Source organism: Oncorhynchus clarkii, chromosome 6, assembly GCF_045791955.1.
Source record: "Oncorhynchus clarkii lewisi isolate Uvic-CL-2024 chromosome 6, UVic_Ocla_1.0, whole genome shotgun sequence".
Taxonomy (NCBI): Eukaryota; Metazoa; Chordata; class Actinopteri; order Salmoniformes; family Salmonidae; genus Oncorhynchus; species Oncorhynchus clarkii.
In genome coordinates, this window is record NC_092152.1 from 23,691,793 (window position 1) to 23,711,218 (window position 19,426).

A 19,426-nucleotide genomic window follows, 5' to 3' on the forward strand; every position below is an offset into this window, starting at 1 on the left:
AAGATTTGATGGATTAGTGCAGTGTCATAAATGGAAGATATGTACTTTTCAAAAGTTTTGAAGGTATAGCCTACCTGAAGCTGGTCCCCCTCCGACTCAGAGCACAGAGAATTAGACTGATCTGAACTCTCTGGTTCTGGTGGATGGGATACCTCCTGGGTGGCTCGGACAGTCAATGGTCCTAAAGTCATTAGGAGAGGTAAATTGAAGAGGTACATTTTTATAAGCTTAGCATAACTACCATTTCTTGCTTTCTCAAATGTCAACCAAAGCTTAACATACTTTGTCTATTGGGCTTCACTGAAGTGTAGGGCGTCAATGCTTCCAGTGGTCGACCGTCCAACTGTCCAACTGCAGAAGATTGTTTGCTTCCACTCAGGTAACCCTAGGAAGACAAAGAGAAAAATATCAGTGTTAGGGAAACTAAAACTAGCTCCAGGTTATTTTGTGTGCAAATACAAATAGTGATTATATTTTTTATGCTCACTTTATCAGACGGTGACCCCAGCTAGGAGCAAAAGAGCAGCGAGGTTTCCCAGGTCACACCTTCCTTTCATCCTTCTTCCAAACCAAGCAATTCGCCCGGATGTCGTAGCACTTGTTCCCCTTCTTGACTCTGCTCCGGTAGCTCTCCTTCTGTTTCTCCTGCATCTTGTCCATGTTCAGTCTCACCTTGATTGATAACAGAAATACATGCAATTATATTTCATATTACAAATACATTTCTTACATATCTCTTGGAGGGCCAGAAAATAAATTAACAGCAGACAATAATTTTTACCTGGTCAAAAACCGCCACATCCTTCTCAGTCCGTGCCTGAAGGGAGTACTCGAAGGTGTTCTGATCTGGTTCGACAACTTCCACCACATCAGGTGGGGTTTCATTGATTTGAAAATACGTTATTCAAACATAGCAATAGACAAACAACAACACTAAGTCAATCACAAATTTGAAAGACTACAGCATATACAATAATTGTATATACAATTGCATTGTACTCGGAGGGAGGAAAGTGATATCTATTGACAATGTAAGATATTGAAATATGTCTGATAATGTACCATGGAATGTGTAAAAAATAAATAAAACAAACCATTGGTGACAGAAGATAACCTATAACATCCATACCTGTCCAGAGTTCACGACCTCGGTCACTCAAGATGACCTCAGGAGAACCGTGGGTGTTGAAGATGTCCACCATCACCTTGGAGGTGGCCTAGCTAGTCTCGTCATTGATGGGTATCATACAAAGCAACATTTATTTTTGGTTCCAAGCACCCTTTTTAATGGGTTACAGAAGGGAATTGAGAGTAAAGCACGTTCTCTTCCTTTACTGACCTTAATGGGTATCGCCTCCACCCACTTGGTAAAGTGATCGGTCGCCATCAGACACCAGCTGTTGCCATTCCTGGATTTCGTGAAGGGTGCAATGAGGTCCACCATAACATTTAAAGTGTTAGAGAGAAGATTACTTTATTCTTACCAGTATCTGTGCCATACAGTATGCAGATTGACACACACACACACACACATATTCTATAATTTTGAACTCTGCTGTGGTCAAATAAAGAAATCATTACAAAACAACTTATCAGGGCAAAATTTGAATTGGGACACTTACCGATCATATGCCATGGTGAAACAACTTTGATGGGCTTCAACTCCGGCGCCACAGTCTTCACCCTCAAACTTCTGGCAGGCTAGTCAGGGTACTGACCTTTAAGCAAAAAGTGACAAATTGAAACATTAGGTGCTCTCTGATATGACATTAATTGAAATCAAAATAATTTCAGATATAATAGAATGTGATTGATAAACAAAAGGTTATTTCACTTGCCCAGCTGTCCACCTCCTTGACAATTCCCCGGCAGAAGAAACGTAGGTTGATTTTGGCAATCATGCGCTTCACTCTGAAATGGCCAGCATGCATCTCGGTCAGAACAGCCTCCTTCTCCTTACCACATAGAGGGGGACACTATTTGGCATGACAGACCCCTGGCATATAGCCTAGCCATACTGAATAGATACATTTTACTTTTATTTTTAGTAACATTGAATCAAGTTTTTGAAAGCCTAAAATAAATAATATGGAAATACTGTGCAAGTGGGGTTTACACGGATAAAACATCTTTGGCACTTATCAATCAAGTTTTAGAAGACTAATATCACGTGTCTGTCTCATATAGTTGGACGACGTAACATTGTATCTGTCCCATTATGGCATCTCTGAGAGCATGGCCAGCACCATTGAGGCCATCTCCATTTTAAAGTAGTACATTTTCTTCCTCTATGACTTCTATGAGTTGGTAAACAAACTGAAAGGGTGCATACTGGAGTGTGTTGTTTGAACAGGTATAACGCCAAGGTTGGCGACTTACTACCAACTGCAGTTATGAAATGTTTGTTTACAAGTATAATTCATTGGCTGATCCCTTTTGATGACCTGGATGGAATTATGTTATCGTTTCTTAACCCATAGGAAGTCCCACCTGCTGACTACTTCAAAATGGTGAAAGTCCTCAATGGGGCTGCCGATGTTAAAACAGACTTTTGGGAACTAGAGTCCTCTATGGTCTGTTTACACATATGACTCCTGATTTAGATATCCTACGGTATCCCTGCTCAACCATTGCAGGTTGACTTATTCCTCTAATGCTTTCACACGGCTATCCAGTTTCACCGTCTCACAACTGGGCCACACCAAAATATACACTGGGAAACCAGTCTCAAAGCTTTCCTTAGAGGCTCCAAAAAGTGTACCCACTTGGATAAATTTAGACTGGGGTGTGAAAAGCAGTCTTCGCAGGTTTGTATTTTTAATTTTTAACCTTATTTAAACAGGAAATCCTATTGAGACCAATACTTCTTTAACAAGGGAGCACTGCACACAATCATACAAATTAACAAAATTTACAGTTTACAGTTTTGACCCTGAGGCGTAAAAAAAGTTCTTATTTTGTGCATGGATTCAGTTTGCTGTGCACTGCTCAATGTTGAATCCTTAAATTCTTGACTGAAATTAAATAAAATATGAATGATCATCGTTCTCATCTTCACCATCTTCATCACCACCACCATTGTATCATCCAAATAATGACTAAGGGATGTTGGGTTGTTGAAGCCATCGTTAAGGTACCAGCTAAGTGCCAAGTCTCTATTTATAGCCTTTAATTATGATATTATTACATATCAGAATACAGGATCCTCCAGACTCTGCAGATTGCAAAGGCTGTGAAGGATACGTGGGAATGTGGGACATGGGGCATGAGGGGGAGTAAGGAAGGCAATCTGCCAAACAAACATCTCACCCATCAGTGCTTTAACATGTAAAAAAAATCACTTTTGGCTTCTTGGTGTATGAATAAGTACATGTATGCTTGTGTGTGTCTGTGTGAGAGAGCGAGAAAGAGAGAGAGGTCATGCAGGTAAAATGTCAAAATCAAACGCTAACTTTAAAATTGCACAACATTTATTGGAATACAACACACACGTTCTTTACCACAAGTGGCTGAACATCCATTTCAGTTCCATAGTAAAAGTAAGAAAATATGAATACATAGTAAATTCTACATTCATCAGTACTATTTCATTTTTATAATTTTCCATTAGATGATAAAATATAAGACAGAGCAGCTGTAAGACAACATCAGGCTATGATACAGGAGAACACCACAGGGTATATGGCATGTTTGTACTGAACCCTATCTGTGTTCACATTTCATTAGGATCATGCAAGCTCTCAGTGCATCAACAACTGTTTGTCCTTTAAACAACCCTACATAGATTTTACTCTGTCTAGATCTACAAAATGAAAAACATACACACATAGAAATGAATGACAGGAATTATGCCCCTTTAACCATCTGAGCAAAATTCATTTGCCTCTTCCCTTCAGGCTGGTGTACAATACGTTTGTGTTTTTGGTATGTATAAACAATAAGCATTCATAAAAAAAATGTATAAAATGCTACTGTACAATACTGACAATATAATGCTTTTTTAAGTTTCATGTCAGAAAATGATCTGTGCATCGCCATGTGAAAGGCTTTCCTACCGAGCCTCTCGGAACCCTCATAGTCCTCCTCATCATAACTGTTCTGAGACTTCAGAAGACAGGAGAGGGAGAAACAGAGAGAGAGGGCGGGAGGACAAGACTGCTGGTTCCTTAGACTGCATGTTCCATCAGATACGGCCAATAGCATACTGTACATTACAATAAGACCGCTGAATGTTGCTTTCTGTTTTCACTACAAAGTAAACTGATGTGAGGGTTATCATAATAAGAATACAGACAAGATGATCCATCCCAGGATTCAAAGGCTCAAGCCCGATCAGCAGATGATGCTCTGAAGAATGTCTGGTCTGATCATGAAAGTGCCCAGAGAGGATCCTTCCCCAGGAGATGATCACTCCTGGTGAATGTTGCCATCTTTCATCCTCCAGCATTCATACAGCATGCTATGGTATGGAATTGAACAGAGATAGAAAAGCAGAAAATAGTTCATTATTAAGATCTCCCTATAATTCTAAATGAAGCAAGAAAAACATGATTATGAGTATGGAATCAGGTACACTGATGGTTGTAATCATACCGTGGTAAAGTGCACTATGGATAAGATCAGGATGATCAGGAGGCCAATGATCATGGAGGCTATCGCCATGTGAAAGGCTTTCCTACCGAGCCTCTCGGAACCCTCATAGTCCTCCTCATCATAACTGTTCTGAGACTTCAGAAGACAGGAGAGGGAGAAACAGAGAGAGAGGGCGGGAGGACAAGAACAATGGGTACAGTTGAGGCAGAGCAACAGAAAATATCACTTTTAAACAATTAGAACCATTCATCAATAAATGGTGTAAAGTTTTCTATAATTATTCATCAATAACCATTACTGTAACAGTGTACACCATTAGTGGACACTGGGGAGATACAGGTAGGTTTAATCCCAGCCAATAAACCATCTAATATTTAGCCAGAGATTCAGAGGGTGACACACCAGTTAAAGAGATCATAATACTACGAATGGAGGGAAGAGTGACTCTGTATCATTGGTGAGTCAGATGAAAAGGCTGGACTGGACCTGTAAACACTCAATCATTTCTATGGGAAACCCTTCTGGCACTGATCAGTACACTTCTCTGTTTCTCACCCCGTCCCTGTGGCATCTTAAATTCATCTTTATATTAAGGTTTGTCAGAGTGCTGTGGATTACTCAGTGTCATGTGCTCCTCATCTTGTTTCTCACAGCCACAAAGCTGCAACAGCTGCCATTGGCACACATGAGGTTTAATGGATCCTTAAGTCGATCTAATTAATATAATAAAATAAATCCATCAAAATCAGTCTGTTTGAGAAAGAGATATCTGTTTACCACATCTGCCTGTTTGCCTTCCTCATCTGGTGTGGAAAGTGGCAGAGCTACAGCCTTGTTTGTCAGACTCGGGGCCTCATTTAAAACCGTTGCGTACATTTTATACTAGATATCTGCTTGCACCATTTCTGAAAAGCCTGCCCATGCACACAATATTGAGATTAATAAACTTGGTGCACACCATAAGTAGCCTATGCATTTTTCCGTTAGGTCTGTAAAACTGCGTGTGAACGAGCATTATAACTCCGCCTAAAAATTGCCCACCATTCACCTTTTATGGTGACAATAATGTCCTTATTTGCTGTATACTTTGGAAGTATTAGAACTAGGCTAAGACACCATCTAAAGGAAATAGCAATGGAAAAGTGTATCAAATGTTTTTGGAGAATGTTTTCTTTTGCAGTGATATTTGATGTAGTCTAACTGACCGTTTCTGAAAGACAAAAATAATTGCAAATTGTTGTCCACCTGTAAGCACACTGTTTGATTTCAATAACGTTTTGCATTTACTTTTTCCCGAACCTAAATATGTTGCACTGCCTGCGAATTCTGAAACATTGTCTACTCTGAAAAATATGAAAACTACAGTAGGCCTACTTACAGTGGTAGCCTAAACATTTCAATGCAAAGCATCAATTGTGTATCAACTGTCTGTTCACCTGTTCAATTCTACTATATGCATAGAGCAAAAACAGGAAATTAAAAGCCTATTTAATACCTGTAGGCCCAATTAAATTAGACATGCACATGGCAATTTGTTGTATGGCTACTTTGGGAATATGAACTCATGTCCAGAAAAGGTGAAAACTATTGCAAAATGTATTTATTATATGTATTTTGTATTATATTTATCAATTAAATATTGTCTACTCCAGAAATTTGACATTACATTATTCAGACGTAGCCTACAAAAGGTGAACCATCTGTTCTACGTTAAACTGAGCTTCATTTCCGATCACAGAGCTAAATAGTTGAAATAGCTTAACTACGCTGAACCAAAATATAAATAGCTTATCTACACTGAACCAAAATATAAATAGCTTATTTACACTAAACCCAAATATAAATGTAACATGTAAAGTGTTGGTCCCAGAATAAAATAAAAGATGCCAGAAATGTTCTATATGCACAAAAAGCTTATTTCTCTCAAATGTTGTGCACAAATTTGTTGACATTCCTGTTAGTGAGCTTTCTCTGTTGCCAAGATAATCCATCCACCTGACCGTTGTGGAATATCAAGAAGCTGATTAAACATCATGATCATTATACAGATGCACCTTGTGCTGGGGACAATAAAAGGCCACTCTAAAATGTGCAGTTTGGTCACACAACACAATGCCACAGACGTCTCAAGTTATGAGGGAGTGTGCAATTGGCATGCTGATTGCAGGAATGTTCACCAAATCTGTTGCCAGAGAATTTAATGTTAATTTCTCTACCACAATGTTGTTTTAGAGAATTTGGCGCTACTTCCAACCGGCCTCACAACCGCAGACCTCGTGTAACCACGCCAGCCCAGGACCTCCACATCCGTAGGATCGTCTGAGACCAGCCACCCGGACAGCTGATGAAACTGGGTTTGCACAACCAAAGCATTAATGCACAAATGGTCAGAAACCGTCTCAGGGAAGCTCACTTGCGTGCTCGTCATCCTCACCAGGGTCTTGACCTGACTGCAGTTCGGCGTTATAACCAACTTCAGTGAGCAAAAGCTCACCTTCCATTGCCACTGGCACGCTAGAGAAGTGTGCTCTTCACTGAAGAGTCCCGGTTTCAACTATACCGGGCCGATGGCAGACAACGTGTATGGTGCTCAGTTTGCTGATGTCGACTTTGTGAACAGAGTGCCCCATGGTGGCGGTGGGGTTATGGTATGGGCAGGCATAAGCTATGGACAACGAACACAATTGCATTTTACCGATGGCTATTTGAATGCACAGAAATACTGTGACGAGATTCTGAGGCTCATTGTTGTGCCATTTATCCGACGCCATCACCTCATGTTTCAGCATGATAATGCATGGCCCCATGTACACAATTCCTGGAAGCTGAAAATGTCCCAGTTCTTACATGCCATGCATACTCACCAGACATGTCACCCATTGAGCATGTTTGGGATTCTCTGGATCATCGTGTACGACAGCGTGTTTCAGTTCTCGCCAATATCCAGCAACTTCGCACAGCGATTGAAGAGGAGTGGGACAACATTCCACAGGCCACAATCAACAGCCTGATCAACTCTTAGGTTAAATCAAACATATGCACTACAACTGCCTCTGCAATGCAATGCTGCAGGGCAAATGCAGCGTTCCATTGGAAATGAATGTACTTCTGGTGTACCAAAATGTAAAATGGGTTTGATTGAGGCGTTACACCTCGATCACACCGACAGCTCCAAAACGCAGGTGTTTCAGCCTAGCTCCGTGCTTCTGCGGTGGTGGGACGAGCCAACAGAAAATAGGAGCACTGCACCATGATTGGCTCAGTGTTCTGTCACTCAGTTTAAGTCCTTAGTAAGGGTAGACATCCAACATTTTAGCCCTTTGGGTCCTGCCATAGAGTTATATTACAAGTGCCCTTCCAAGAAGGCTCAAGGTCATTGGCCACAGATAAAATTACGTCAAATCATGTTATATGTACAGTAGCTTTGATTGGACTGAGGATGTCAAGAGTCTTAGCTAGCAGTCATCATGAATTAAGTCGACAATCTACTAGCACATCCTTTTAAATCCTTGTCATATGAAGAGAAATAATGAAGAGAAATGATAGATAAAATGTATCGTTGCTCATCGGCCATTGGACATAAAGATTACACAACAAGTTGAAAATCGCAAATTCAACAAATGAGTAATCTGTAAAGATTCAGTGGCTAACTGCAGGCATTGCAAAGCAACCACCAACGTTAGCCTGCTATTCATTGGAGTGCTGTGTTTTTTTCCCCCAGAATTCCCACCATAAATCCAGAGAATGCCAGACTTTTATGACAAAATTTGCAAACAAAGGACTGCCGCGCCACCTTCACAAGGTGAGTCCAAAAATGTCTTGTATGCTGCTGCATAAATTATGTTATATGCCAGGGAGATATGTATACTGTAGCTAAGAAAGTAACACTAAGTGTATGTTGTGTAGTAAGCTGTTAGTAGCCCATGTGCCTCACCCTAATAATTTGGTCTATTTTAACCAACGCGTTATTGTAAACACATCGTTCATGGCTGGTGTGTGCTTCTTTTTGTACAGCTTAGACAGTGCTACCGATAGTAGTGGTGGTGCTTGGCTTTCACATGCAAATTCAGCACACCAACATTCTACAATAGAATTGTGTTGTTTAATGTGTCAATTGAAAAGCTTATTTAACGTGTCAAATAGTCTTATATGACATGTATCTTTTTTGACTCTCAAAGACCCAAACGACGTGCAATGTGCCTCACCCTAATAATTTGGTCTATTTTCACCTCTCAATTTCGCCTACTGTTCTAACTTGGTGCACATGTAGCCTATAACCTGTTTTATAGAAATGTAATCATTGAATATTGTAAGAGCTTTCATTGTCTGTTTATATGTCCCCTGTATTTATCCTACGGTTCTGACTTGGTGTACGGAGAGAATACTGTAAGAACGGCCCATGTTCTGAATTCTTTTGCTGTATAAAAGTGCTGAAGAAATAGTTATATTGACTACGTCCGTCATCACTTGCTCATTAATGTCTTAATCAAAATTACGGATTGCCTCTTATCCTCTTGTCGTCCCCTTGTGCCATAGTTTGCACATCTCAACTGTCAGTAGAAACCACATTTTTTAAGCAAGTCAGCCATATCAACTATGTTTTTTTAAAAGGCAGTAAATGAGGCTGAATGAACTGTTTTGCTGCCAGATAAGGCCTCACTGAAAGCCACATGTAGCAGTGGTAAGGTGTTGGGACTGCTGTTGGGATAGCTTTTTGTAGGCCATAACAGTTTGTGGGTACCGTTTGTCACAGTTATAGTGAAATTAATGTATTTAGTGTTGTGGCTTTGCTGGCATGCATCCCACATTTTTTGTTTGATTGCCCCACTAAGATTTACATGCTAAAATCGCCACTGACCAAAAGTACATTAATTTCCAATGGAACGCTGCATTTGCCATGCAGCAGGCAGAGGCAGTTGCAATGCGTTCTGTGTGGTGCATATGTTTAATTTATTGAACGTGTGCGTCAAACTGTATGCGTAGACGTCTTGACAGACATGGTAGCAGAAGGTGAATGTTGAACTTTTGTTGCATACATATACAGATGACGCTGACACTATTTTGCGCAAAAACGCTGTCGGTGTGATCCAGTCCTTACAGAGTAGACTACGTGTGCTTCAATTAGCTGGCTCGGTGCAGTAGGAGGAAGATTTTTGTGTGTGAAAAAATATGAATGTCTAGATTACACTATCCCGCGAATCTCCCGCAAAATCATCTTGTTGTCCCACATTTGGGTATTTTAATTTAAATGTGGTCACCCACGTCTGAAGGTAACCCGGTACCATTTTTTTAAAATAATGGAAGTATGAGTAGTTTTGTGACAGGAAAAAAAAAGGGTTAACTGTGTCTCTCTATATATATATCTCCTGAGCTTTCTTATATCTCCTAGATACAGGACAGACACTTCAAAACCTTATTCCTGATGATACATTTTTGACTGTTTTGCCATTTATGAACGTGTTATTCAATGCATTTCTAATGGCTGTAGTAGTAAAGGCCAAATTCAGTATTTAATAAAAAATATATAGAGTATACACAACATGGCCAAAAGTAGGTGGACACCCCTTCAAATAAGTGTATTCAGCTATTTCAGCCACACCCATTGCTGACAGGTGTATAAAATCGAGCATACAGCCATGCCATCTCCATAAACAAACATTGGCAATAGAATGGCCGATACTGAAGAGCTCAGTGACTTTCAACATGGCACTGTCATAGGATGCCACCTTTCCAACAAGTCAGCTCATCAAATTTCTGCCTTGCTAGAGCTGCCCGGGCAACTGTATGTCCTGTCTCCAGAAACAATGTCCGCACAAGAACTGTTCTTCGGGAGCTTCATGAAATGGGTTTCCATGGCCGGGCAGCAGCACACAAGCCTAAGATCACCATGCACAATGCCAAGCGTCGACTGGAGTGGTGTAAAGCTGGAGCAATGGAAACGGGCTCTCTGGAGTGATGAATAACGCTTCACCATCTGGAGTCCGACGGACTAATCTGGGTTTGGCGGATGCCAGGAGAATGCTACCTGACCCAATGCATAGTGCCAACTGTAAAGCTTGGCGGAGGAGGAATAATGGTCTGGCTCTGTTTTTCATGATTCGGGCTAGGTCCCTTATTTCCAGTGAAGAGAAATCGTAATGCTACAGCACACAATGACATTCTAGACGATTCTGTGCTTCCAACTTTCTGGCAACAGTTTGTGGAAGGCCCTTTCCTGTTTCAGCTTGACAGTGCCCCCGTGCACAAAGCGAGGTCCATACAATTTTCTTTTTTTAATTAACAATGTATTAATTGTCGTTTTTTACAATTTAACAATCATCAGAAAAATATGACACAGATAATTCCTCGTTACTCCTTCCACCTACACAAAACAGCATGCTACATGGGAGCACATCGTACAAAACCCTTCCCTCCCCAACCCATTAACACCCCCCTCCCTCCCATCTACCGGTATTAGCGTTGATGATTAACAAAAACTAAACAGAAGGACCCTCACATTCAATGTAGAAAATAAATTATCAACGCAAAAACAAATGATACATTAAGAAAGAAAACAATAATGAGGCAGCTAAGGTGACATCTCTAGAAACTGCTGAAAGTCCCCACAGACCTCATTAAATTCAAAGGGTTCATTACGTGAATTGTAGTAATTTTTTCAGATGGAATATAGCATGTTAGTTTTAACCACATCTGCTTGCTTGGCGGAGTGTCACTCTTCCATTAAATAGCTGTGCATTTATTGGCTGCCAATTTAATTAATCTGGTTTTGCAGAGTCATCTTCAAGAAGAATAAGGGAAGGATCTAGTGGTACAGTCATTTTAGTGACCTGTGATAAGATCTGAATAATGTTATTCCAATAATTGCCTTGCTCAGGGCAGGACAAAAACATATGCATAATATGTGTGTTAAATTAAAGATGCTGAGCATCTAAAAAGAGCTTTTCTCATCCTCAACAATGAGACCAAGGTCATCATGCCACTTCATGCAAGCCTTCAGAGCGTCATCGTACCCCAACAGACCTTGAAGACCAGAGTGAGTACACGTAAGAAATGAAACCTTTGACCCCTTTCCTCTCCAGCCACAGTTTATCAGTTATAGGTTTACACGTGGACTGAATCCTACCTCCCTGCCTAGTGGCAATATAATGCCTAACCTGTAGGTACTTGAAGAAATGAGTTTGAGGTAACTGAAAATGAAATGGCAGTTGTTGAAAGTATAGTAGTTCAGCTTCTCAATACAGATGACCAAATGTTTTAATTCCTTTGTTGAAACAAGAAAATGTAATAGCATCTCTCAGGGGTTTGGGTAAGACAGGGTTATTATAGAAAGGTGTTTGTTCATATATAGATTTATACCCTTCTGTTTGTTTATGGACTTCAATCAATAAGTGGAGCGGCAGGGTAGCCTAGTGGTTAGAGCGTTGGACTAGTAACCGGAAGGTTGCAAGTTCAAACCCTGAGCTGACAAGATACAAATCTGTCGTTCTGCCCCTGAACAGGCAGTTAACCATCATTGAAAATAAGAATTTGTTCTTAACTGACTAACTAAAATAGTGTGTTTAATGAAAAGGTTGTTTATGAGACCTAGCAAAGCTTTAGGTGGGCTAATGTAAGGTATATTTGCCAATATTACAAGGGACAGACACTCTTCCTCTATCTGTCTCCAAGAGGGTGAACTTGTTGTATTTTGCCATACCCACACAGCCTTTACAGTTATACAACTGTAAGTCAGGTAGGGTAAGTCCTCCTTCTGAGTATGGTTTGCATAAAGATGTAAGTTTCACTCTTGGGGGTTTCCCTTTCCACAGAAATGAAGACATCTTCCAATTAAGTTGTTTGAAAAAAACTTTGGGAATAGGAAAGGGCAAAGTTTGAAAAAGGTACCAAAGAATTTTGGTAATACGTTAATCTTTACACAATTGACCCGCCCAGTAAGAGAAATTGGTAAATCCCACCATCAATCCAATTCTTCCCCAACCTTTTTGAGAAGTGGAGTATAGTTCAGTTGATATGTCTTAATAATTTCAGAAAGAATTTGCAATCCAAGGTATGTCATTTTCTGAGGTCTCCAAGAAAACAGCTGGTCTAAGATTGGTTTCTGCATAGCTGCCCTGTTAATAGACATAATTATACTCTTCGATAGGCTCATTTTATACCCTGCAAAGGTTCCATATTCTTTCAGGATGTCAACTAGAGTGAAATTTCTGGTTTAGTGAGGTAAAGCAAAATGTATCAGCATATAGCGAGACCAGATGTTCACGCCCACCTATACGAACACCATGGATGGATGGATGAGATCTAAAAGCTTCTGCCAGTGGCTCTATAGCCAAAGAAAAAAGGAGAGGACTAGCGGGACAACCCTGTCCTGTGCCACGTGATAGAGAGAACTGTGAGGAAATGTTTCCATTAGTCAGGATCTGAGCTACCGGACATTTGCACAGTAATCTAATCAGACCTACATACTTAGTCCCAGCAGCAATGTTCCAACATCTAGTGGAAAGCCTTCCCAGAAGAGTGGAGTCTGTTATAGCAGCAAACGGGGGACCAACTCCATATTAATGCCCATGATTTTGGAATAAGATGTTTGACGAGCAGGCGTCTACATACTTTTCATGTAGTGTATATATTAATTTCATACCTACAGGGAACCTAAAATGTTATGCTACGACCATATTAAAACAACCCCCCCCCCCCCCACCCCCACCAACGGCTTAGGCTTTTTGGGGTTAATGAAAAGGAAAGGAGAAAGTCAACAGTGGTGATTGCTCTACTGAAACTACAAAACCCTATCAGATACAGATGGAGGCCATCCAGAAGTGTGCCTCTCCACCCTAACCCCCCTTGCTGTGGCTTCAAAAACAATATGGCTTTACTCCAAATTTGGACACTCAGGGCTGAATACTGGTGTGTTAACTCAGACAGTCACACAAATCATACATTGATGTCACATACTCTTAATCAGTCCATACAGTGCCTTGCAAAAGTATTCACCCCCCTTGGCGTTTTTACTATTTTGTTTCATTACAACCTGTCATTTAAATTGATTTTTATTTGGATTTCATGCAATGGACATACACAAAATAGTCTGAGTTGGTGAAGTGAAAACATTTAAAAACTTGTTTCAAAAAATACAAAACGGAAAAGTTGTGCGTGCATATGTATTCACCCCTTTTGCTAAGAATCCCCCAAATAAGATCTAGTGCAACCAATTACCTTCAGAAGTCACATAATTAGTTAAACAAAGTACACCTGTGTGCAATCTAAGTGTCACATGATCTGATCTCAGTATATATACACCTGTTCTGAACGGCCCCAGAGTCTGCAACACCACTAAGCAAGGGGCACCACCAAGCAAGCGGCACCATGAAGACTAAAGAGCATTCCAAACAGGTCAAGGCCAAAGTTGTGGAGAAGTACAGATCAGGGTTGGGTTATAAAAAAATATCCGAAACTTTGAACATCCCACGGAGCACCATTAAATCCATTATTAAAAAATGGAAAGATTATGGCACCACAACAAACCTGCCAAGAGAGGGCTGCCCACCAAAGCTCACGGACCAAGCAAGGAGGGCATTAATCAGAGAGGCAACAAAGAGACCAAAGATAACCCTGAAGAGCTGGGCTTTACAGAAGAGTGGCCAGAAAAAAGCCATTGCTTAAAGAGAAAAATAAGCAAACACGTTTGGTTTTCGCCAAAAGGCATATGGGAGACTCCCCAAACATATGGTAGAAGGTACTCTGGTCAGATGAGACTAAAATTGAGCTTTTTGGCCATCAAGGAAAAAGCAAACCCAACACCTCTCATCATCCCGAGAACACCATCCCCACAGTGGTGGTGGCAGCATCATGCTGTGGGGATGTTTTTCATCGGCAGGGACTGGGAAAATGGTCATAATTGAAGGAATGCTGGATGGCGCTAAATACAGGGAAATTCTTGAGTGAAACCTGTTTCAGTCTTCCAGAGATTTGAGACTGGGATGGAGGGTCACCTTCCAGCAAGACAATGACCCTAAGCATACTGCTAAAGCAACACTCGAGTGGTTTAAAGGGAAACATTTAAACGTTTTGGAATGGCCTAGTCAAAGCCCAGACCTCAATCCAATTGAGAATCTGTGGTATGACTTAAATTGCTGTACACCAGCGGAACCCATCCATCTTGAAGGAGCTGGAGCAGTTTTTCCTTGAAGAATGGGCAAAAATCCCAGTGGATCTATGTGCCAAGCTAATAGAGACATACCCCAAGAGACTTGCAGCTGTAATTGCTGCAAAAGGTGGCTCTACAAAGTATTGACTTTGGGGGGGGTGAATAGTTATGCACACTCAAGTTTTCTTATTTCTTGTTTGTTTCACAATAAAAAGTATTTTGCATTTTCAAAATATGTTGTTTAAATCAAGTGATACAACCCCCCTAAAAAAAATTTTAATTCCAGGTTATAAGGCAACAAAATAGGAACAATTCCAAGGGGGGTGAATACTTTCGCAAGCCACTGTATGCTCTTCCTGCCCCACAGTACTGCTGTTGATGAGGGGAAACTATACTCACAATACAGTCATTGTATTGTGCAAAGCTGTGTCCATTTACTTTGGTTGTCTAAACTCTCCCGGAATGTTAATCCTCCAACACATCTGGGATCTGGGATTTGACACAGTCGTGGACATTTATCCTATCCTATAGTTGAACTTCAGCTCCATTCATGACCGAGCACACATCGTCAGCATTATGTGTACGTGTGTGACGCTGACAGGGGTTCAAAGAGTTGGACAGGCTATTTTTGTAACTCATGAGACTGAACTTCACAGGCACACTGACTCATTAGCCATTCAGTGATCATACACCACTAACACACTTGCACTGAGACAGGTGCATCACACAGAACAGCATGTATAATTTCAAATAAACTGTTGTGCCACAAAATTACCATGAAGAGTTGTCATGGCTGAGATTTCACTCATGATATACTGCTAATAAAATGATCAGTGTTTCTCAAACATTTTTAAACACAGTCAAAATAACCAGTCCTCAATACCTTAACAGTATCCATATCATTGATCCATCCTCTTTACATCATGCCTGTCTAAAGATGAGACGTGTACTCTATTCTTGACCAACATTGAGGTAGAGGCAGACATCATTGACCAAACTCTTGATCAGACTCACCAGTACAGAGAAGACCAGAGCCACGATGTTAACAGGCCAGGCTGGGCAGAAGCAAGTGAGGATGGTCAGGTAGACATAGTTCTTCAGAGGGGGGATCTCCTGGGCCTCCCTGCCCCCCAAGTGGTCAGCACTCACATCCAGCAGCTGCTTGGTCTTCACCTCTGTTGGCTGGGGCGTCCCTGGAGACATTGGACCGGCTAAACAGGTCACACTTGTCAGTCAGAGATGGACAGAAAGGAAGTAAAGGAGCCAGGTAAAAAAGTAAGCCAATGTATGGGAGGAAAAACCTTACCTGGGGACGAGTGTCTTAAGACTGTCTTAGGTGTGAGAAGACTGAAGCAGACTAGGGGCTCCAGCCAGAGATGAGAGATGACCTAATTACTTTCAGGGGTGAATACTATCCTTCTTCTGAGAGAGGAGGGGCACTAGAGGACGGAGAGAGGGAGGGACAGGGAAGAAAGTGAGATGAACAGAGTTCAAGACAGAAAAAGTGAAGAGAAAGTAGATTAAGGCATGCACATAGGGCCCGATTCCAATTGAGTTAATTATGCCTTTCTTACGCACGTCTTTCCTACACACTTCTCAGTAGTTGGTATTCAGACTTACCTTGTGCAGGTGCTCAATGGGCTTTGCAGGCGTGGTTCCCTTGCACGCATTGAATACATGTAATTCAACAGCTGAAAACCCTCCCACTTGCTGGCAACAGATTTTCTCATGGAATTTTCATTCAATAGGGTTTTCAGTACATTTATCTGAAGCCATCCCTTTAAATACAGCGTACCTTTTAGTATGAATGTTGTCCACAGACTCACTAGAATATATGGAGAACGAGTTCAGAATATTAGGGATAATGTAAGAAAGCCATTAAAATATTTGCGTTTTTTTCTGATAGAAATAACACCATTCTCTATGCACTGCAATTTACTTCATAAGAGCATATTTATTATTGAACCTTTATTTAACTAGGCAAGTCAGTTAAGAACAAATTCTTATTTTACAATGACAGCCTACGTACAATATTGGATAGGAGTGAGACGTGGGGTGCGTTCGATCGGATTACTTATGTTAAAATCGGTGACCAACTTTCAGTGTGTTGCACTGTGGGGATATACATTGTCTGACTTGTACCTACATTATCATGTTTGAAGGTATGACCCAGGTGCAGACAGTGTTGAAGAAACAAAAGTTTCTTCTTTAAACAGGGGTAGGCAAACAGGTCAAGCAGGCAGGGGTCAATAATCTAGAGAGAGTGTAAGGCATCGGAACAGCAAGCGGGTTTAGGGTCGGGTCAGGCAGAGGTCGGTAATCTAGAGTAGAGGCAAAGGTACAGGCGGGCAGGCAGGCTTGGTCAAAACTAGAAAACAGGGACTATAGCAAAGACAGGGTGCACCAGGAACCACTGGTAGGTTTGAACAAACAAAACAAACTCACACAGACAGACAGACAACACAGGTATAAGTACCCATGGGATAATGAGGAAGATGGGTGACACCTGGAGGAGGGTGGAGACAAGCACAAGGACAGGTGAAACAGATCAGGGCGTGACATACATGTCGACTGCATGAACTTTACAACAACCATGTGATAAAAGGTCCTGAAGTTTTGACTGCAGTCTATTTAAATTTTCTTCAGTTGCTCGTCACTAGCGGCAACTGGCGGCCATTGACCATGCTGTGCGTAGATTACAAGATTCTTGCAAAGGTTTTAGCAGACCGGTTGCGCACAGCCCTTCCCTACGTCGTCCACGAGGATCAGACGTGCGGGGTAGAGGGCCGCTCTATAAGATGGAACCTACAGTTGATCAGGGATTCCATCGCTTGGGTTGAAGATAGAGGGCTGCCTTTAATGGTAGCAGCGCTAGATCAGGCGAAAGCTTTTGATCGCGTGAATAGATCTTTTCTATTCAGGGTGTTAGGTAGATTAGGATTTGGGGAGAAGTTTATAGGATGGATCCGTACTTTATATGTCGGAGCGGGGTGTCGAGTTAGTGTAAATAGTCACTTAGGTGACGTTTTTGACCTCTCGTCTGGGGTCAGGCAGGGATGCCCACTCTCGGCTCTCCTCTTCGTTCTGTACATGGAGCCTCTGGGGGCTGCCATTAGGGCAGACACAGGGGTGGAAGGCTTGTTGATCCCTGGAAGCGGTGGGCTGCGTGTTAAGATGACGCAGTACGCCGACGACACTTCCTTGCTGTTGTGCAAGGACTCGTGCCTGACGGTCCCTTGCCATCTTTGGGGATTTCACCCGAGCGTCGGGAGCAGTTCTGAACCATGCAAAGTCTTCCGTCAAGTTTTTCGGAAGATGGCGCGGTAGAACGGATGTGCCTGGGGGGTTATCTCTCTGTGAAGGGGCCCTGAGGATTCTCGGGGTTCATTTTGAGACCTCCGGCTCAGCGACGCTAAACTGGAACATGCGTATCGCAGTGGTACAGAGGAAGCTAGCAATGTGGAAGGCTAGGTATTTGTCTTTTATGGGCAAAGTCCTGGTCCTAAAGGTGGATGTGTTGCCGTCTCTTTTGTATGTGGCGTACATCTATCCATTGCCGGCTTGTCTGAGGAGGCCTCTAGTGAGGCTTGTGTTTCAGTTTATGTGGAGTGGCAGGTGCGAGTGGGTCGCCAGGGCACGCATGATCTGTCCCATCGGGGAGGGAGGTAGGGGGGTACCACATTTCCCCCTCAAGCTGGACGCCATTTTTGTTTCTTTCTTGTTGACGGAGCTTGCTCGTCCGGTTATACACCCGTCCGGTTACCTCCTGCGGGTGTTCTTCTCGTATAAGGCGAGAAGCGTAATGGTGTGGTCTAACGCGGGCGAGAAGCGTAATGGTGTGGTCTAACGCGGGTCCTCGGGCGGAACAGCTGCCGTGGCATTTTGGCCATGCGGCCAAGTGGCTGCGTGCGCACCCCGAGGTTGAAGTTGCCCGAGTAGGTTTAGACCACAGGCACCTGTACGAGGAGGTCAGGCAGGCAGGGAGTCCTGCGCCTGTAGCGGGCATCTCGTCAGTGGTCTGGGAGGGAGTGCAGGCGCGGGGCCTGGACAATAGGCTCAAGGACCTGAATTGGTTGGGCCTCCATAAGTGCTTGCCGGTACGTGCCATCTTGTACCGGTATAGTTTGGTGCAATCCCCCACCTGTCCAAGATCCTCTTGTGGCAGGGAGGAGACTGTGCGCCATGCCTTTTGGGACTGTGCCTTTGCTGGACTAGTCTGGGCTAGGGCACGGGTAATGCTAGGTGTGGTTAGGAGTGATTTTGTTTTGACATGGGCTAGGCTAGAGAGAGGCGTAGGGAGAGCAAAGGGAACGGATAGGGACAGGTTTCTGCTGTGGCTTCTCATGAGTCTCTTTAAAAAGGGACTGTGGGAAGCCAGGCAGAATTTAGTCAAGACAGGGAGAGATTGGGGGGTGGAAGGGATAGTGAGAAGGGTGGAAGGTGATTTGAGGGGGAAGATGAAGAGGGAGGAGAGGAAGTGGGGGAAGCATGCGGCACGGGAGAGGTGGAAAGGGGGTTTAGGGCTGGGAGTGTTAGAGTGAGTTTGGTAAGGGGATAGATTAGGGAAGGGGAGATAGGGAAAGGGTTAGGTATTGGTTAGGTATGACGGGGAGGGACGATGCTCCCCTGAGGTTTGTTTTTGTTTGATGTTTTTGTAAATAGAATTAATTAAGAATGAATGAGAATTAT

The 19,426-nt window shown here is 42.3% G+C and overlaps 1 protein-coding gene across 1 annotated transcript; it reads right to left on the minus strand.

Moving 5' to 3' along the window:
* Window positions 1-4,388: 4,388 nt before the first annotated feature.
* On the minus strand, window positions 4,389-16,074 carry LOC139411985 (transmembrane protein 233). Its single transcript, XM_071158753.1, has 4 exons — window positions 16,044-16,074; window positions 15,752-15,948; window positions 4,594-4,728; window positions 4,389-4,459 (listed from the first exon to the last, which is right to left on the minus strand). The coding sequence occupies exons 2-4, from the start codon at window positions 15,938-15,940 to the stop codon at window positions 4,448-4,450; spliced, it is 336 nt and encodes a 111-aa protein (XP_071014854.1). The 5' UTR covers window positions 15,941-15,948; window positions 16,044-16,074; the 3' UTR covers window positions 4,389-4,447.
* Window positions 16,075-19,426: the final 3,352 nt, after the last annotated feature.

What these genes read in the sequence shown, in the direction of transcription:
- LOC139411985 (XM_071158753.1), bottom strand. Translation starts at nt 15,940, where the DNA reads ATGTCTCCAGGGACGCCCCAGCCAACAGAGGTGAAGACCAAGCAGCTG. An exon ending in CTCTGGTCTTCTCTGTACTG is followed by an intron (nt 4,729 to 15,751) that starts GTGAGTCTGATC and finishes TGTCTTCTGAAG; the next exon opens with TCTCAGAACAGTTATGATGA.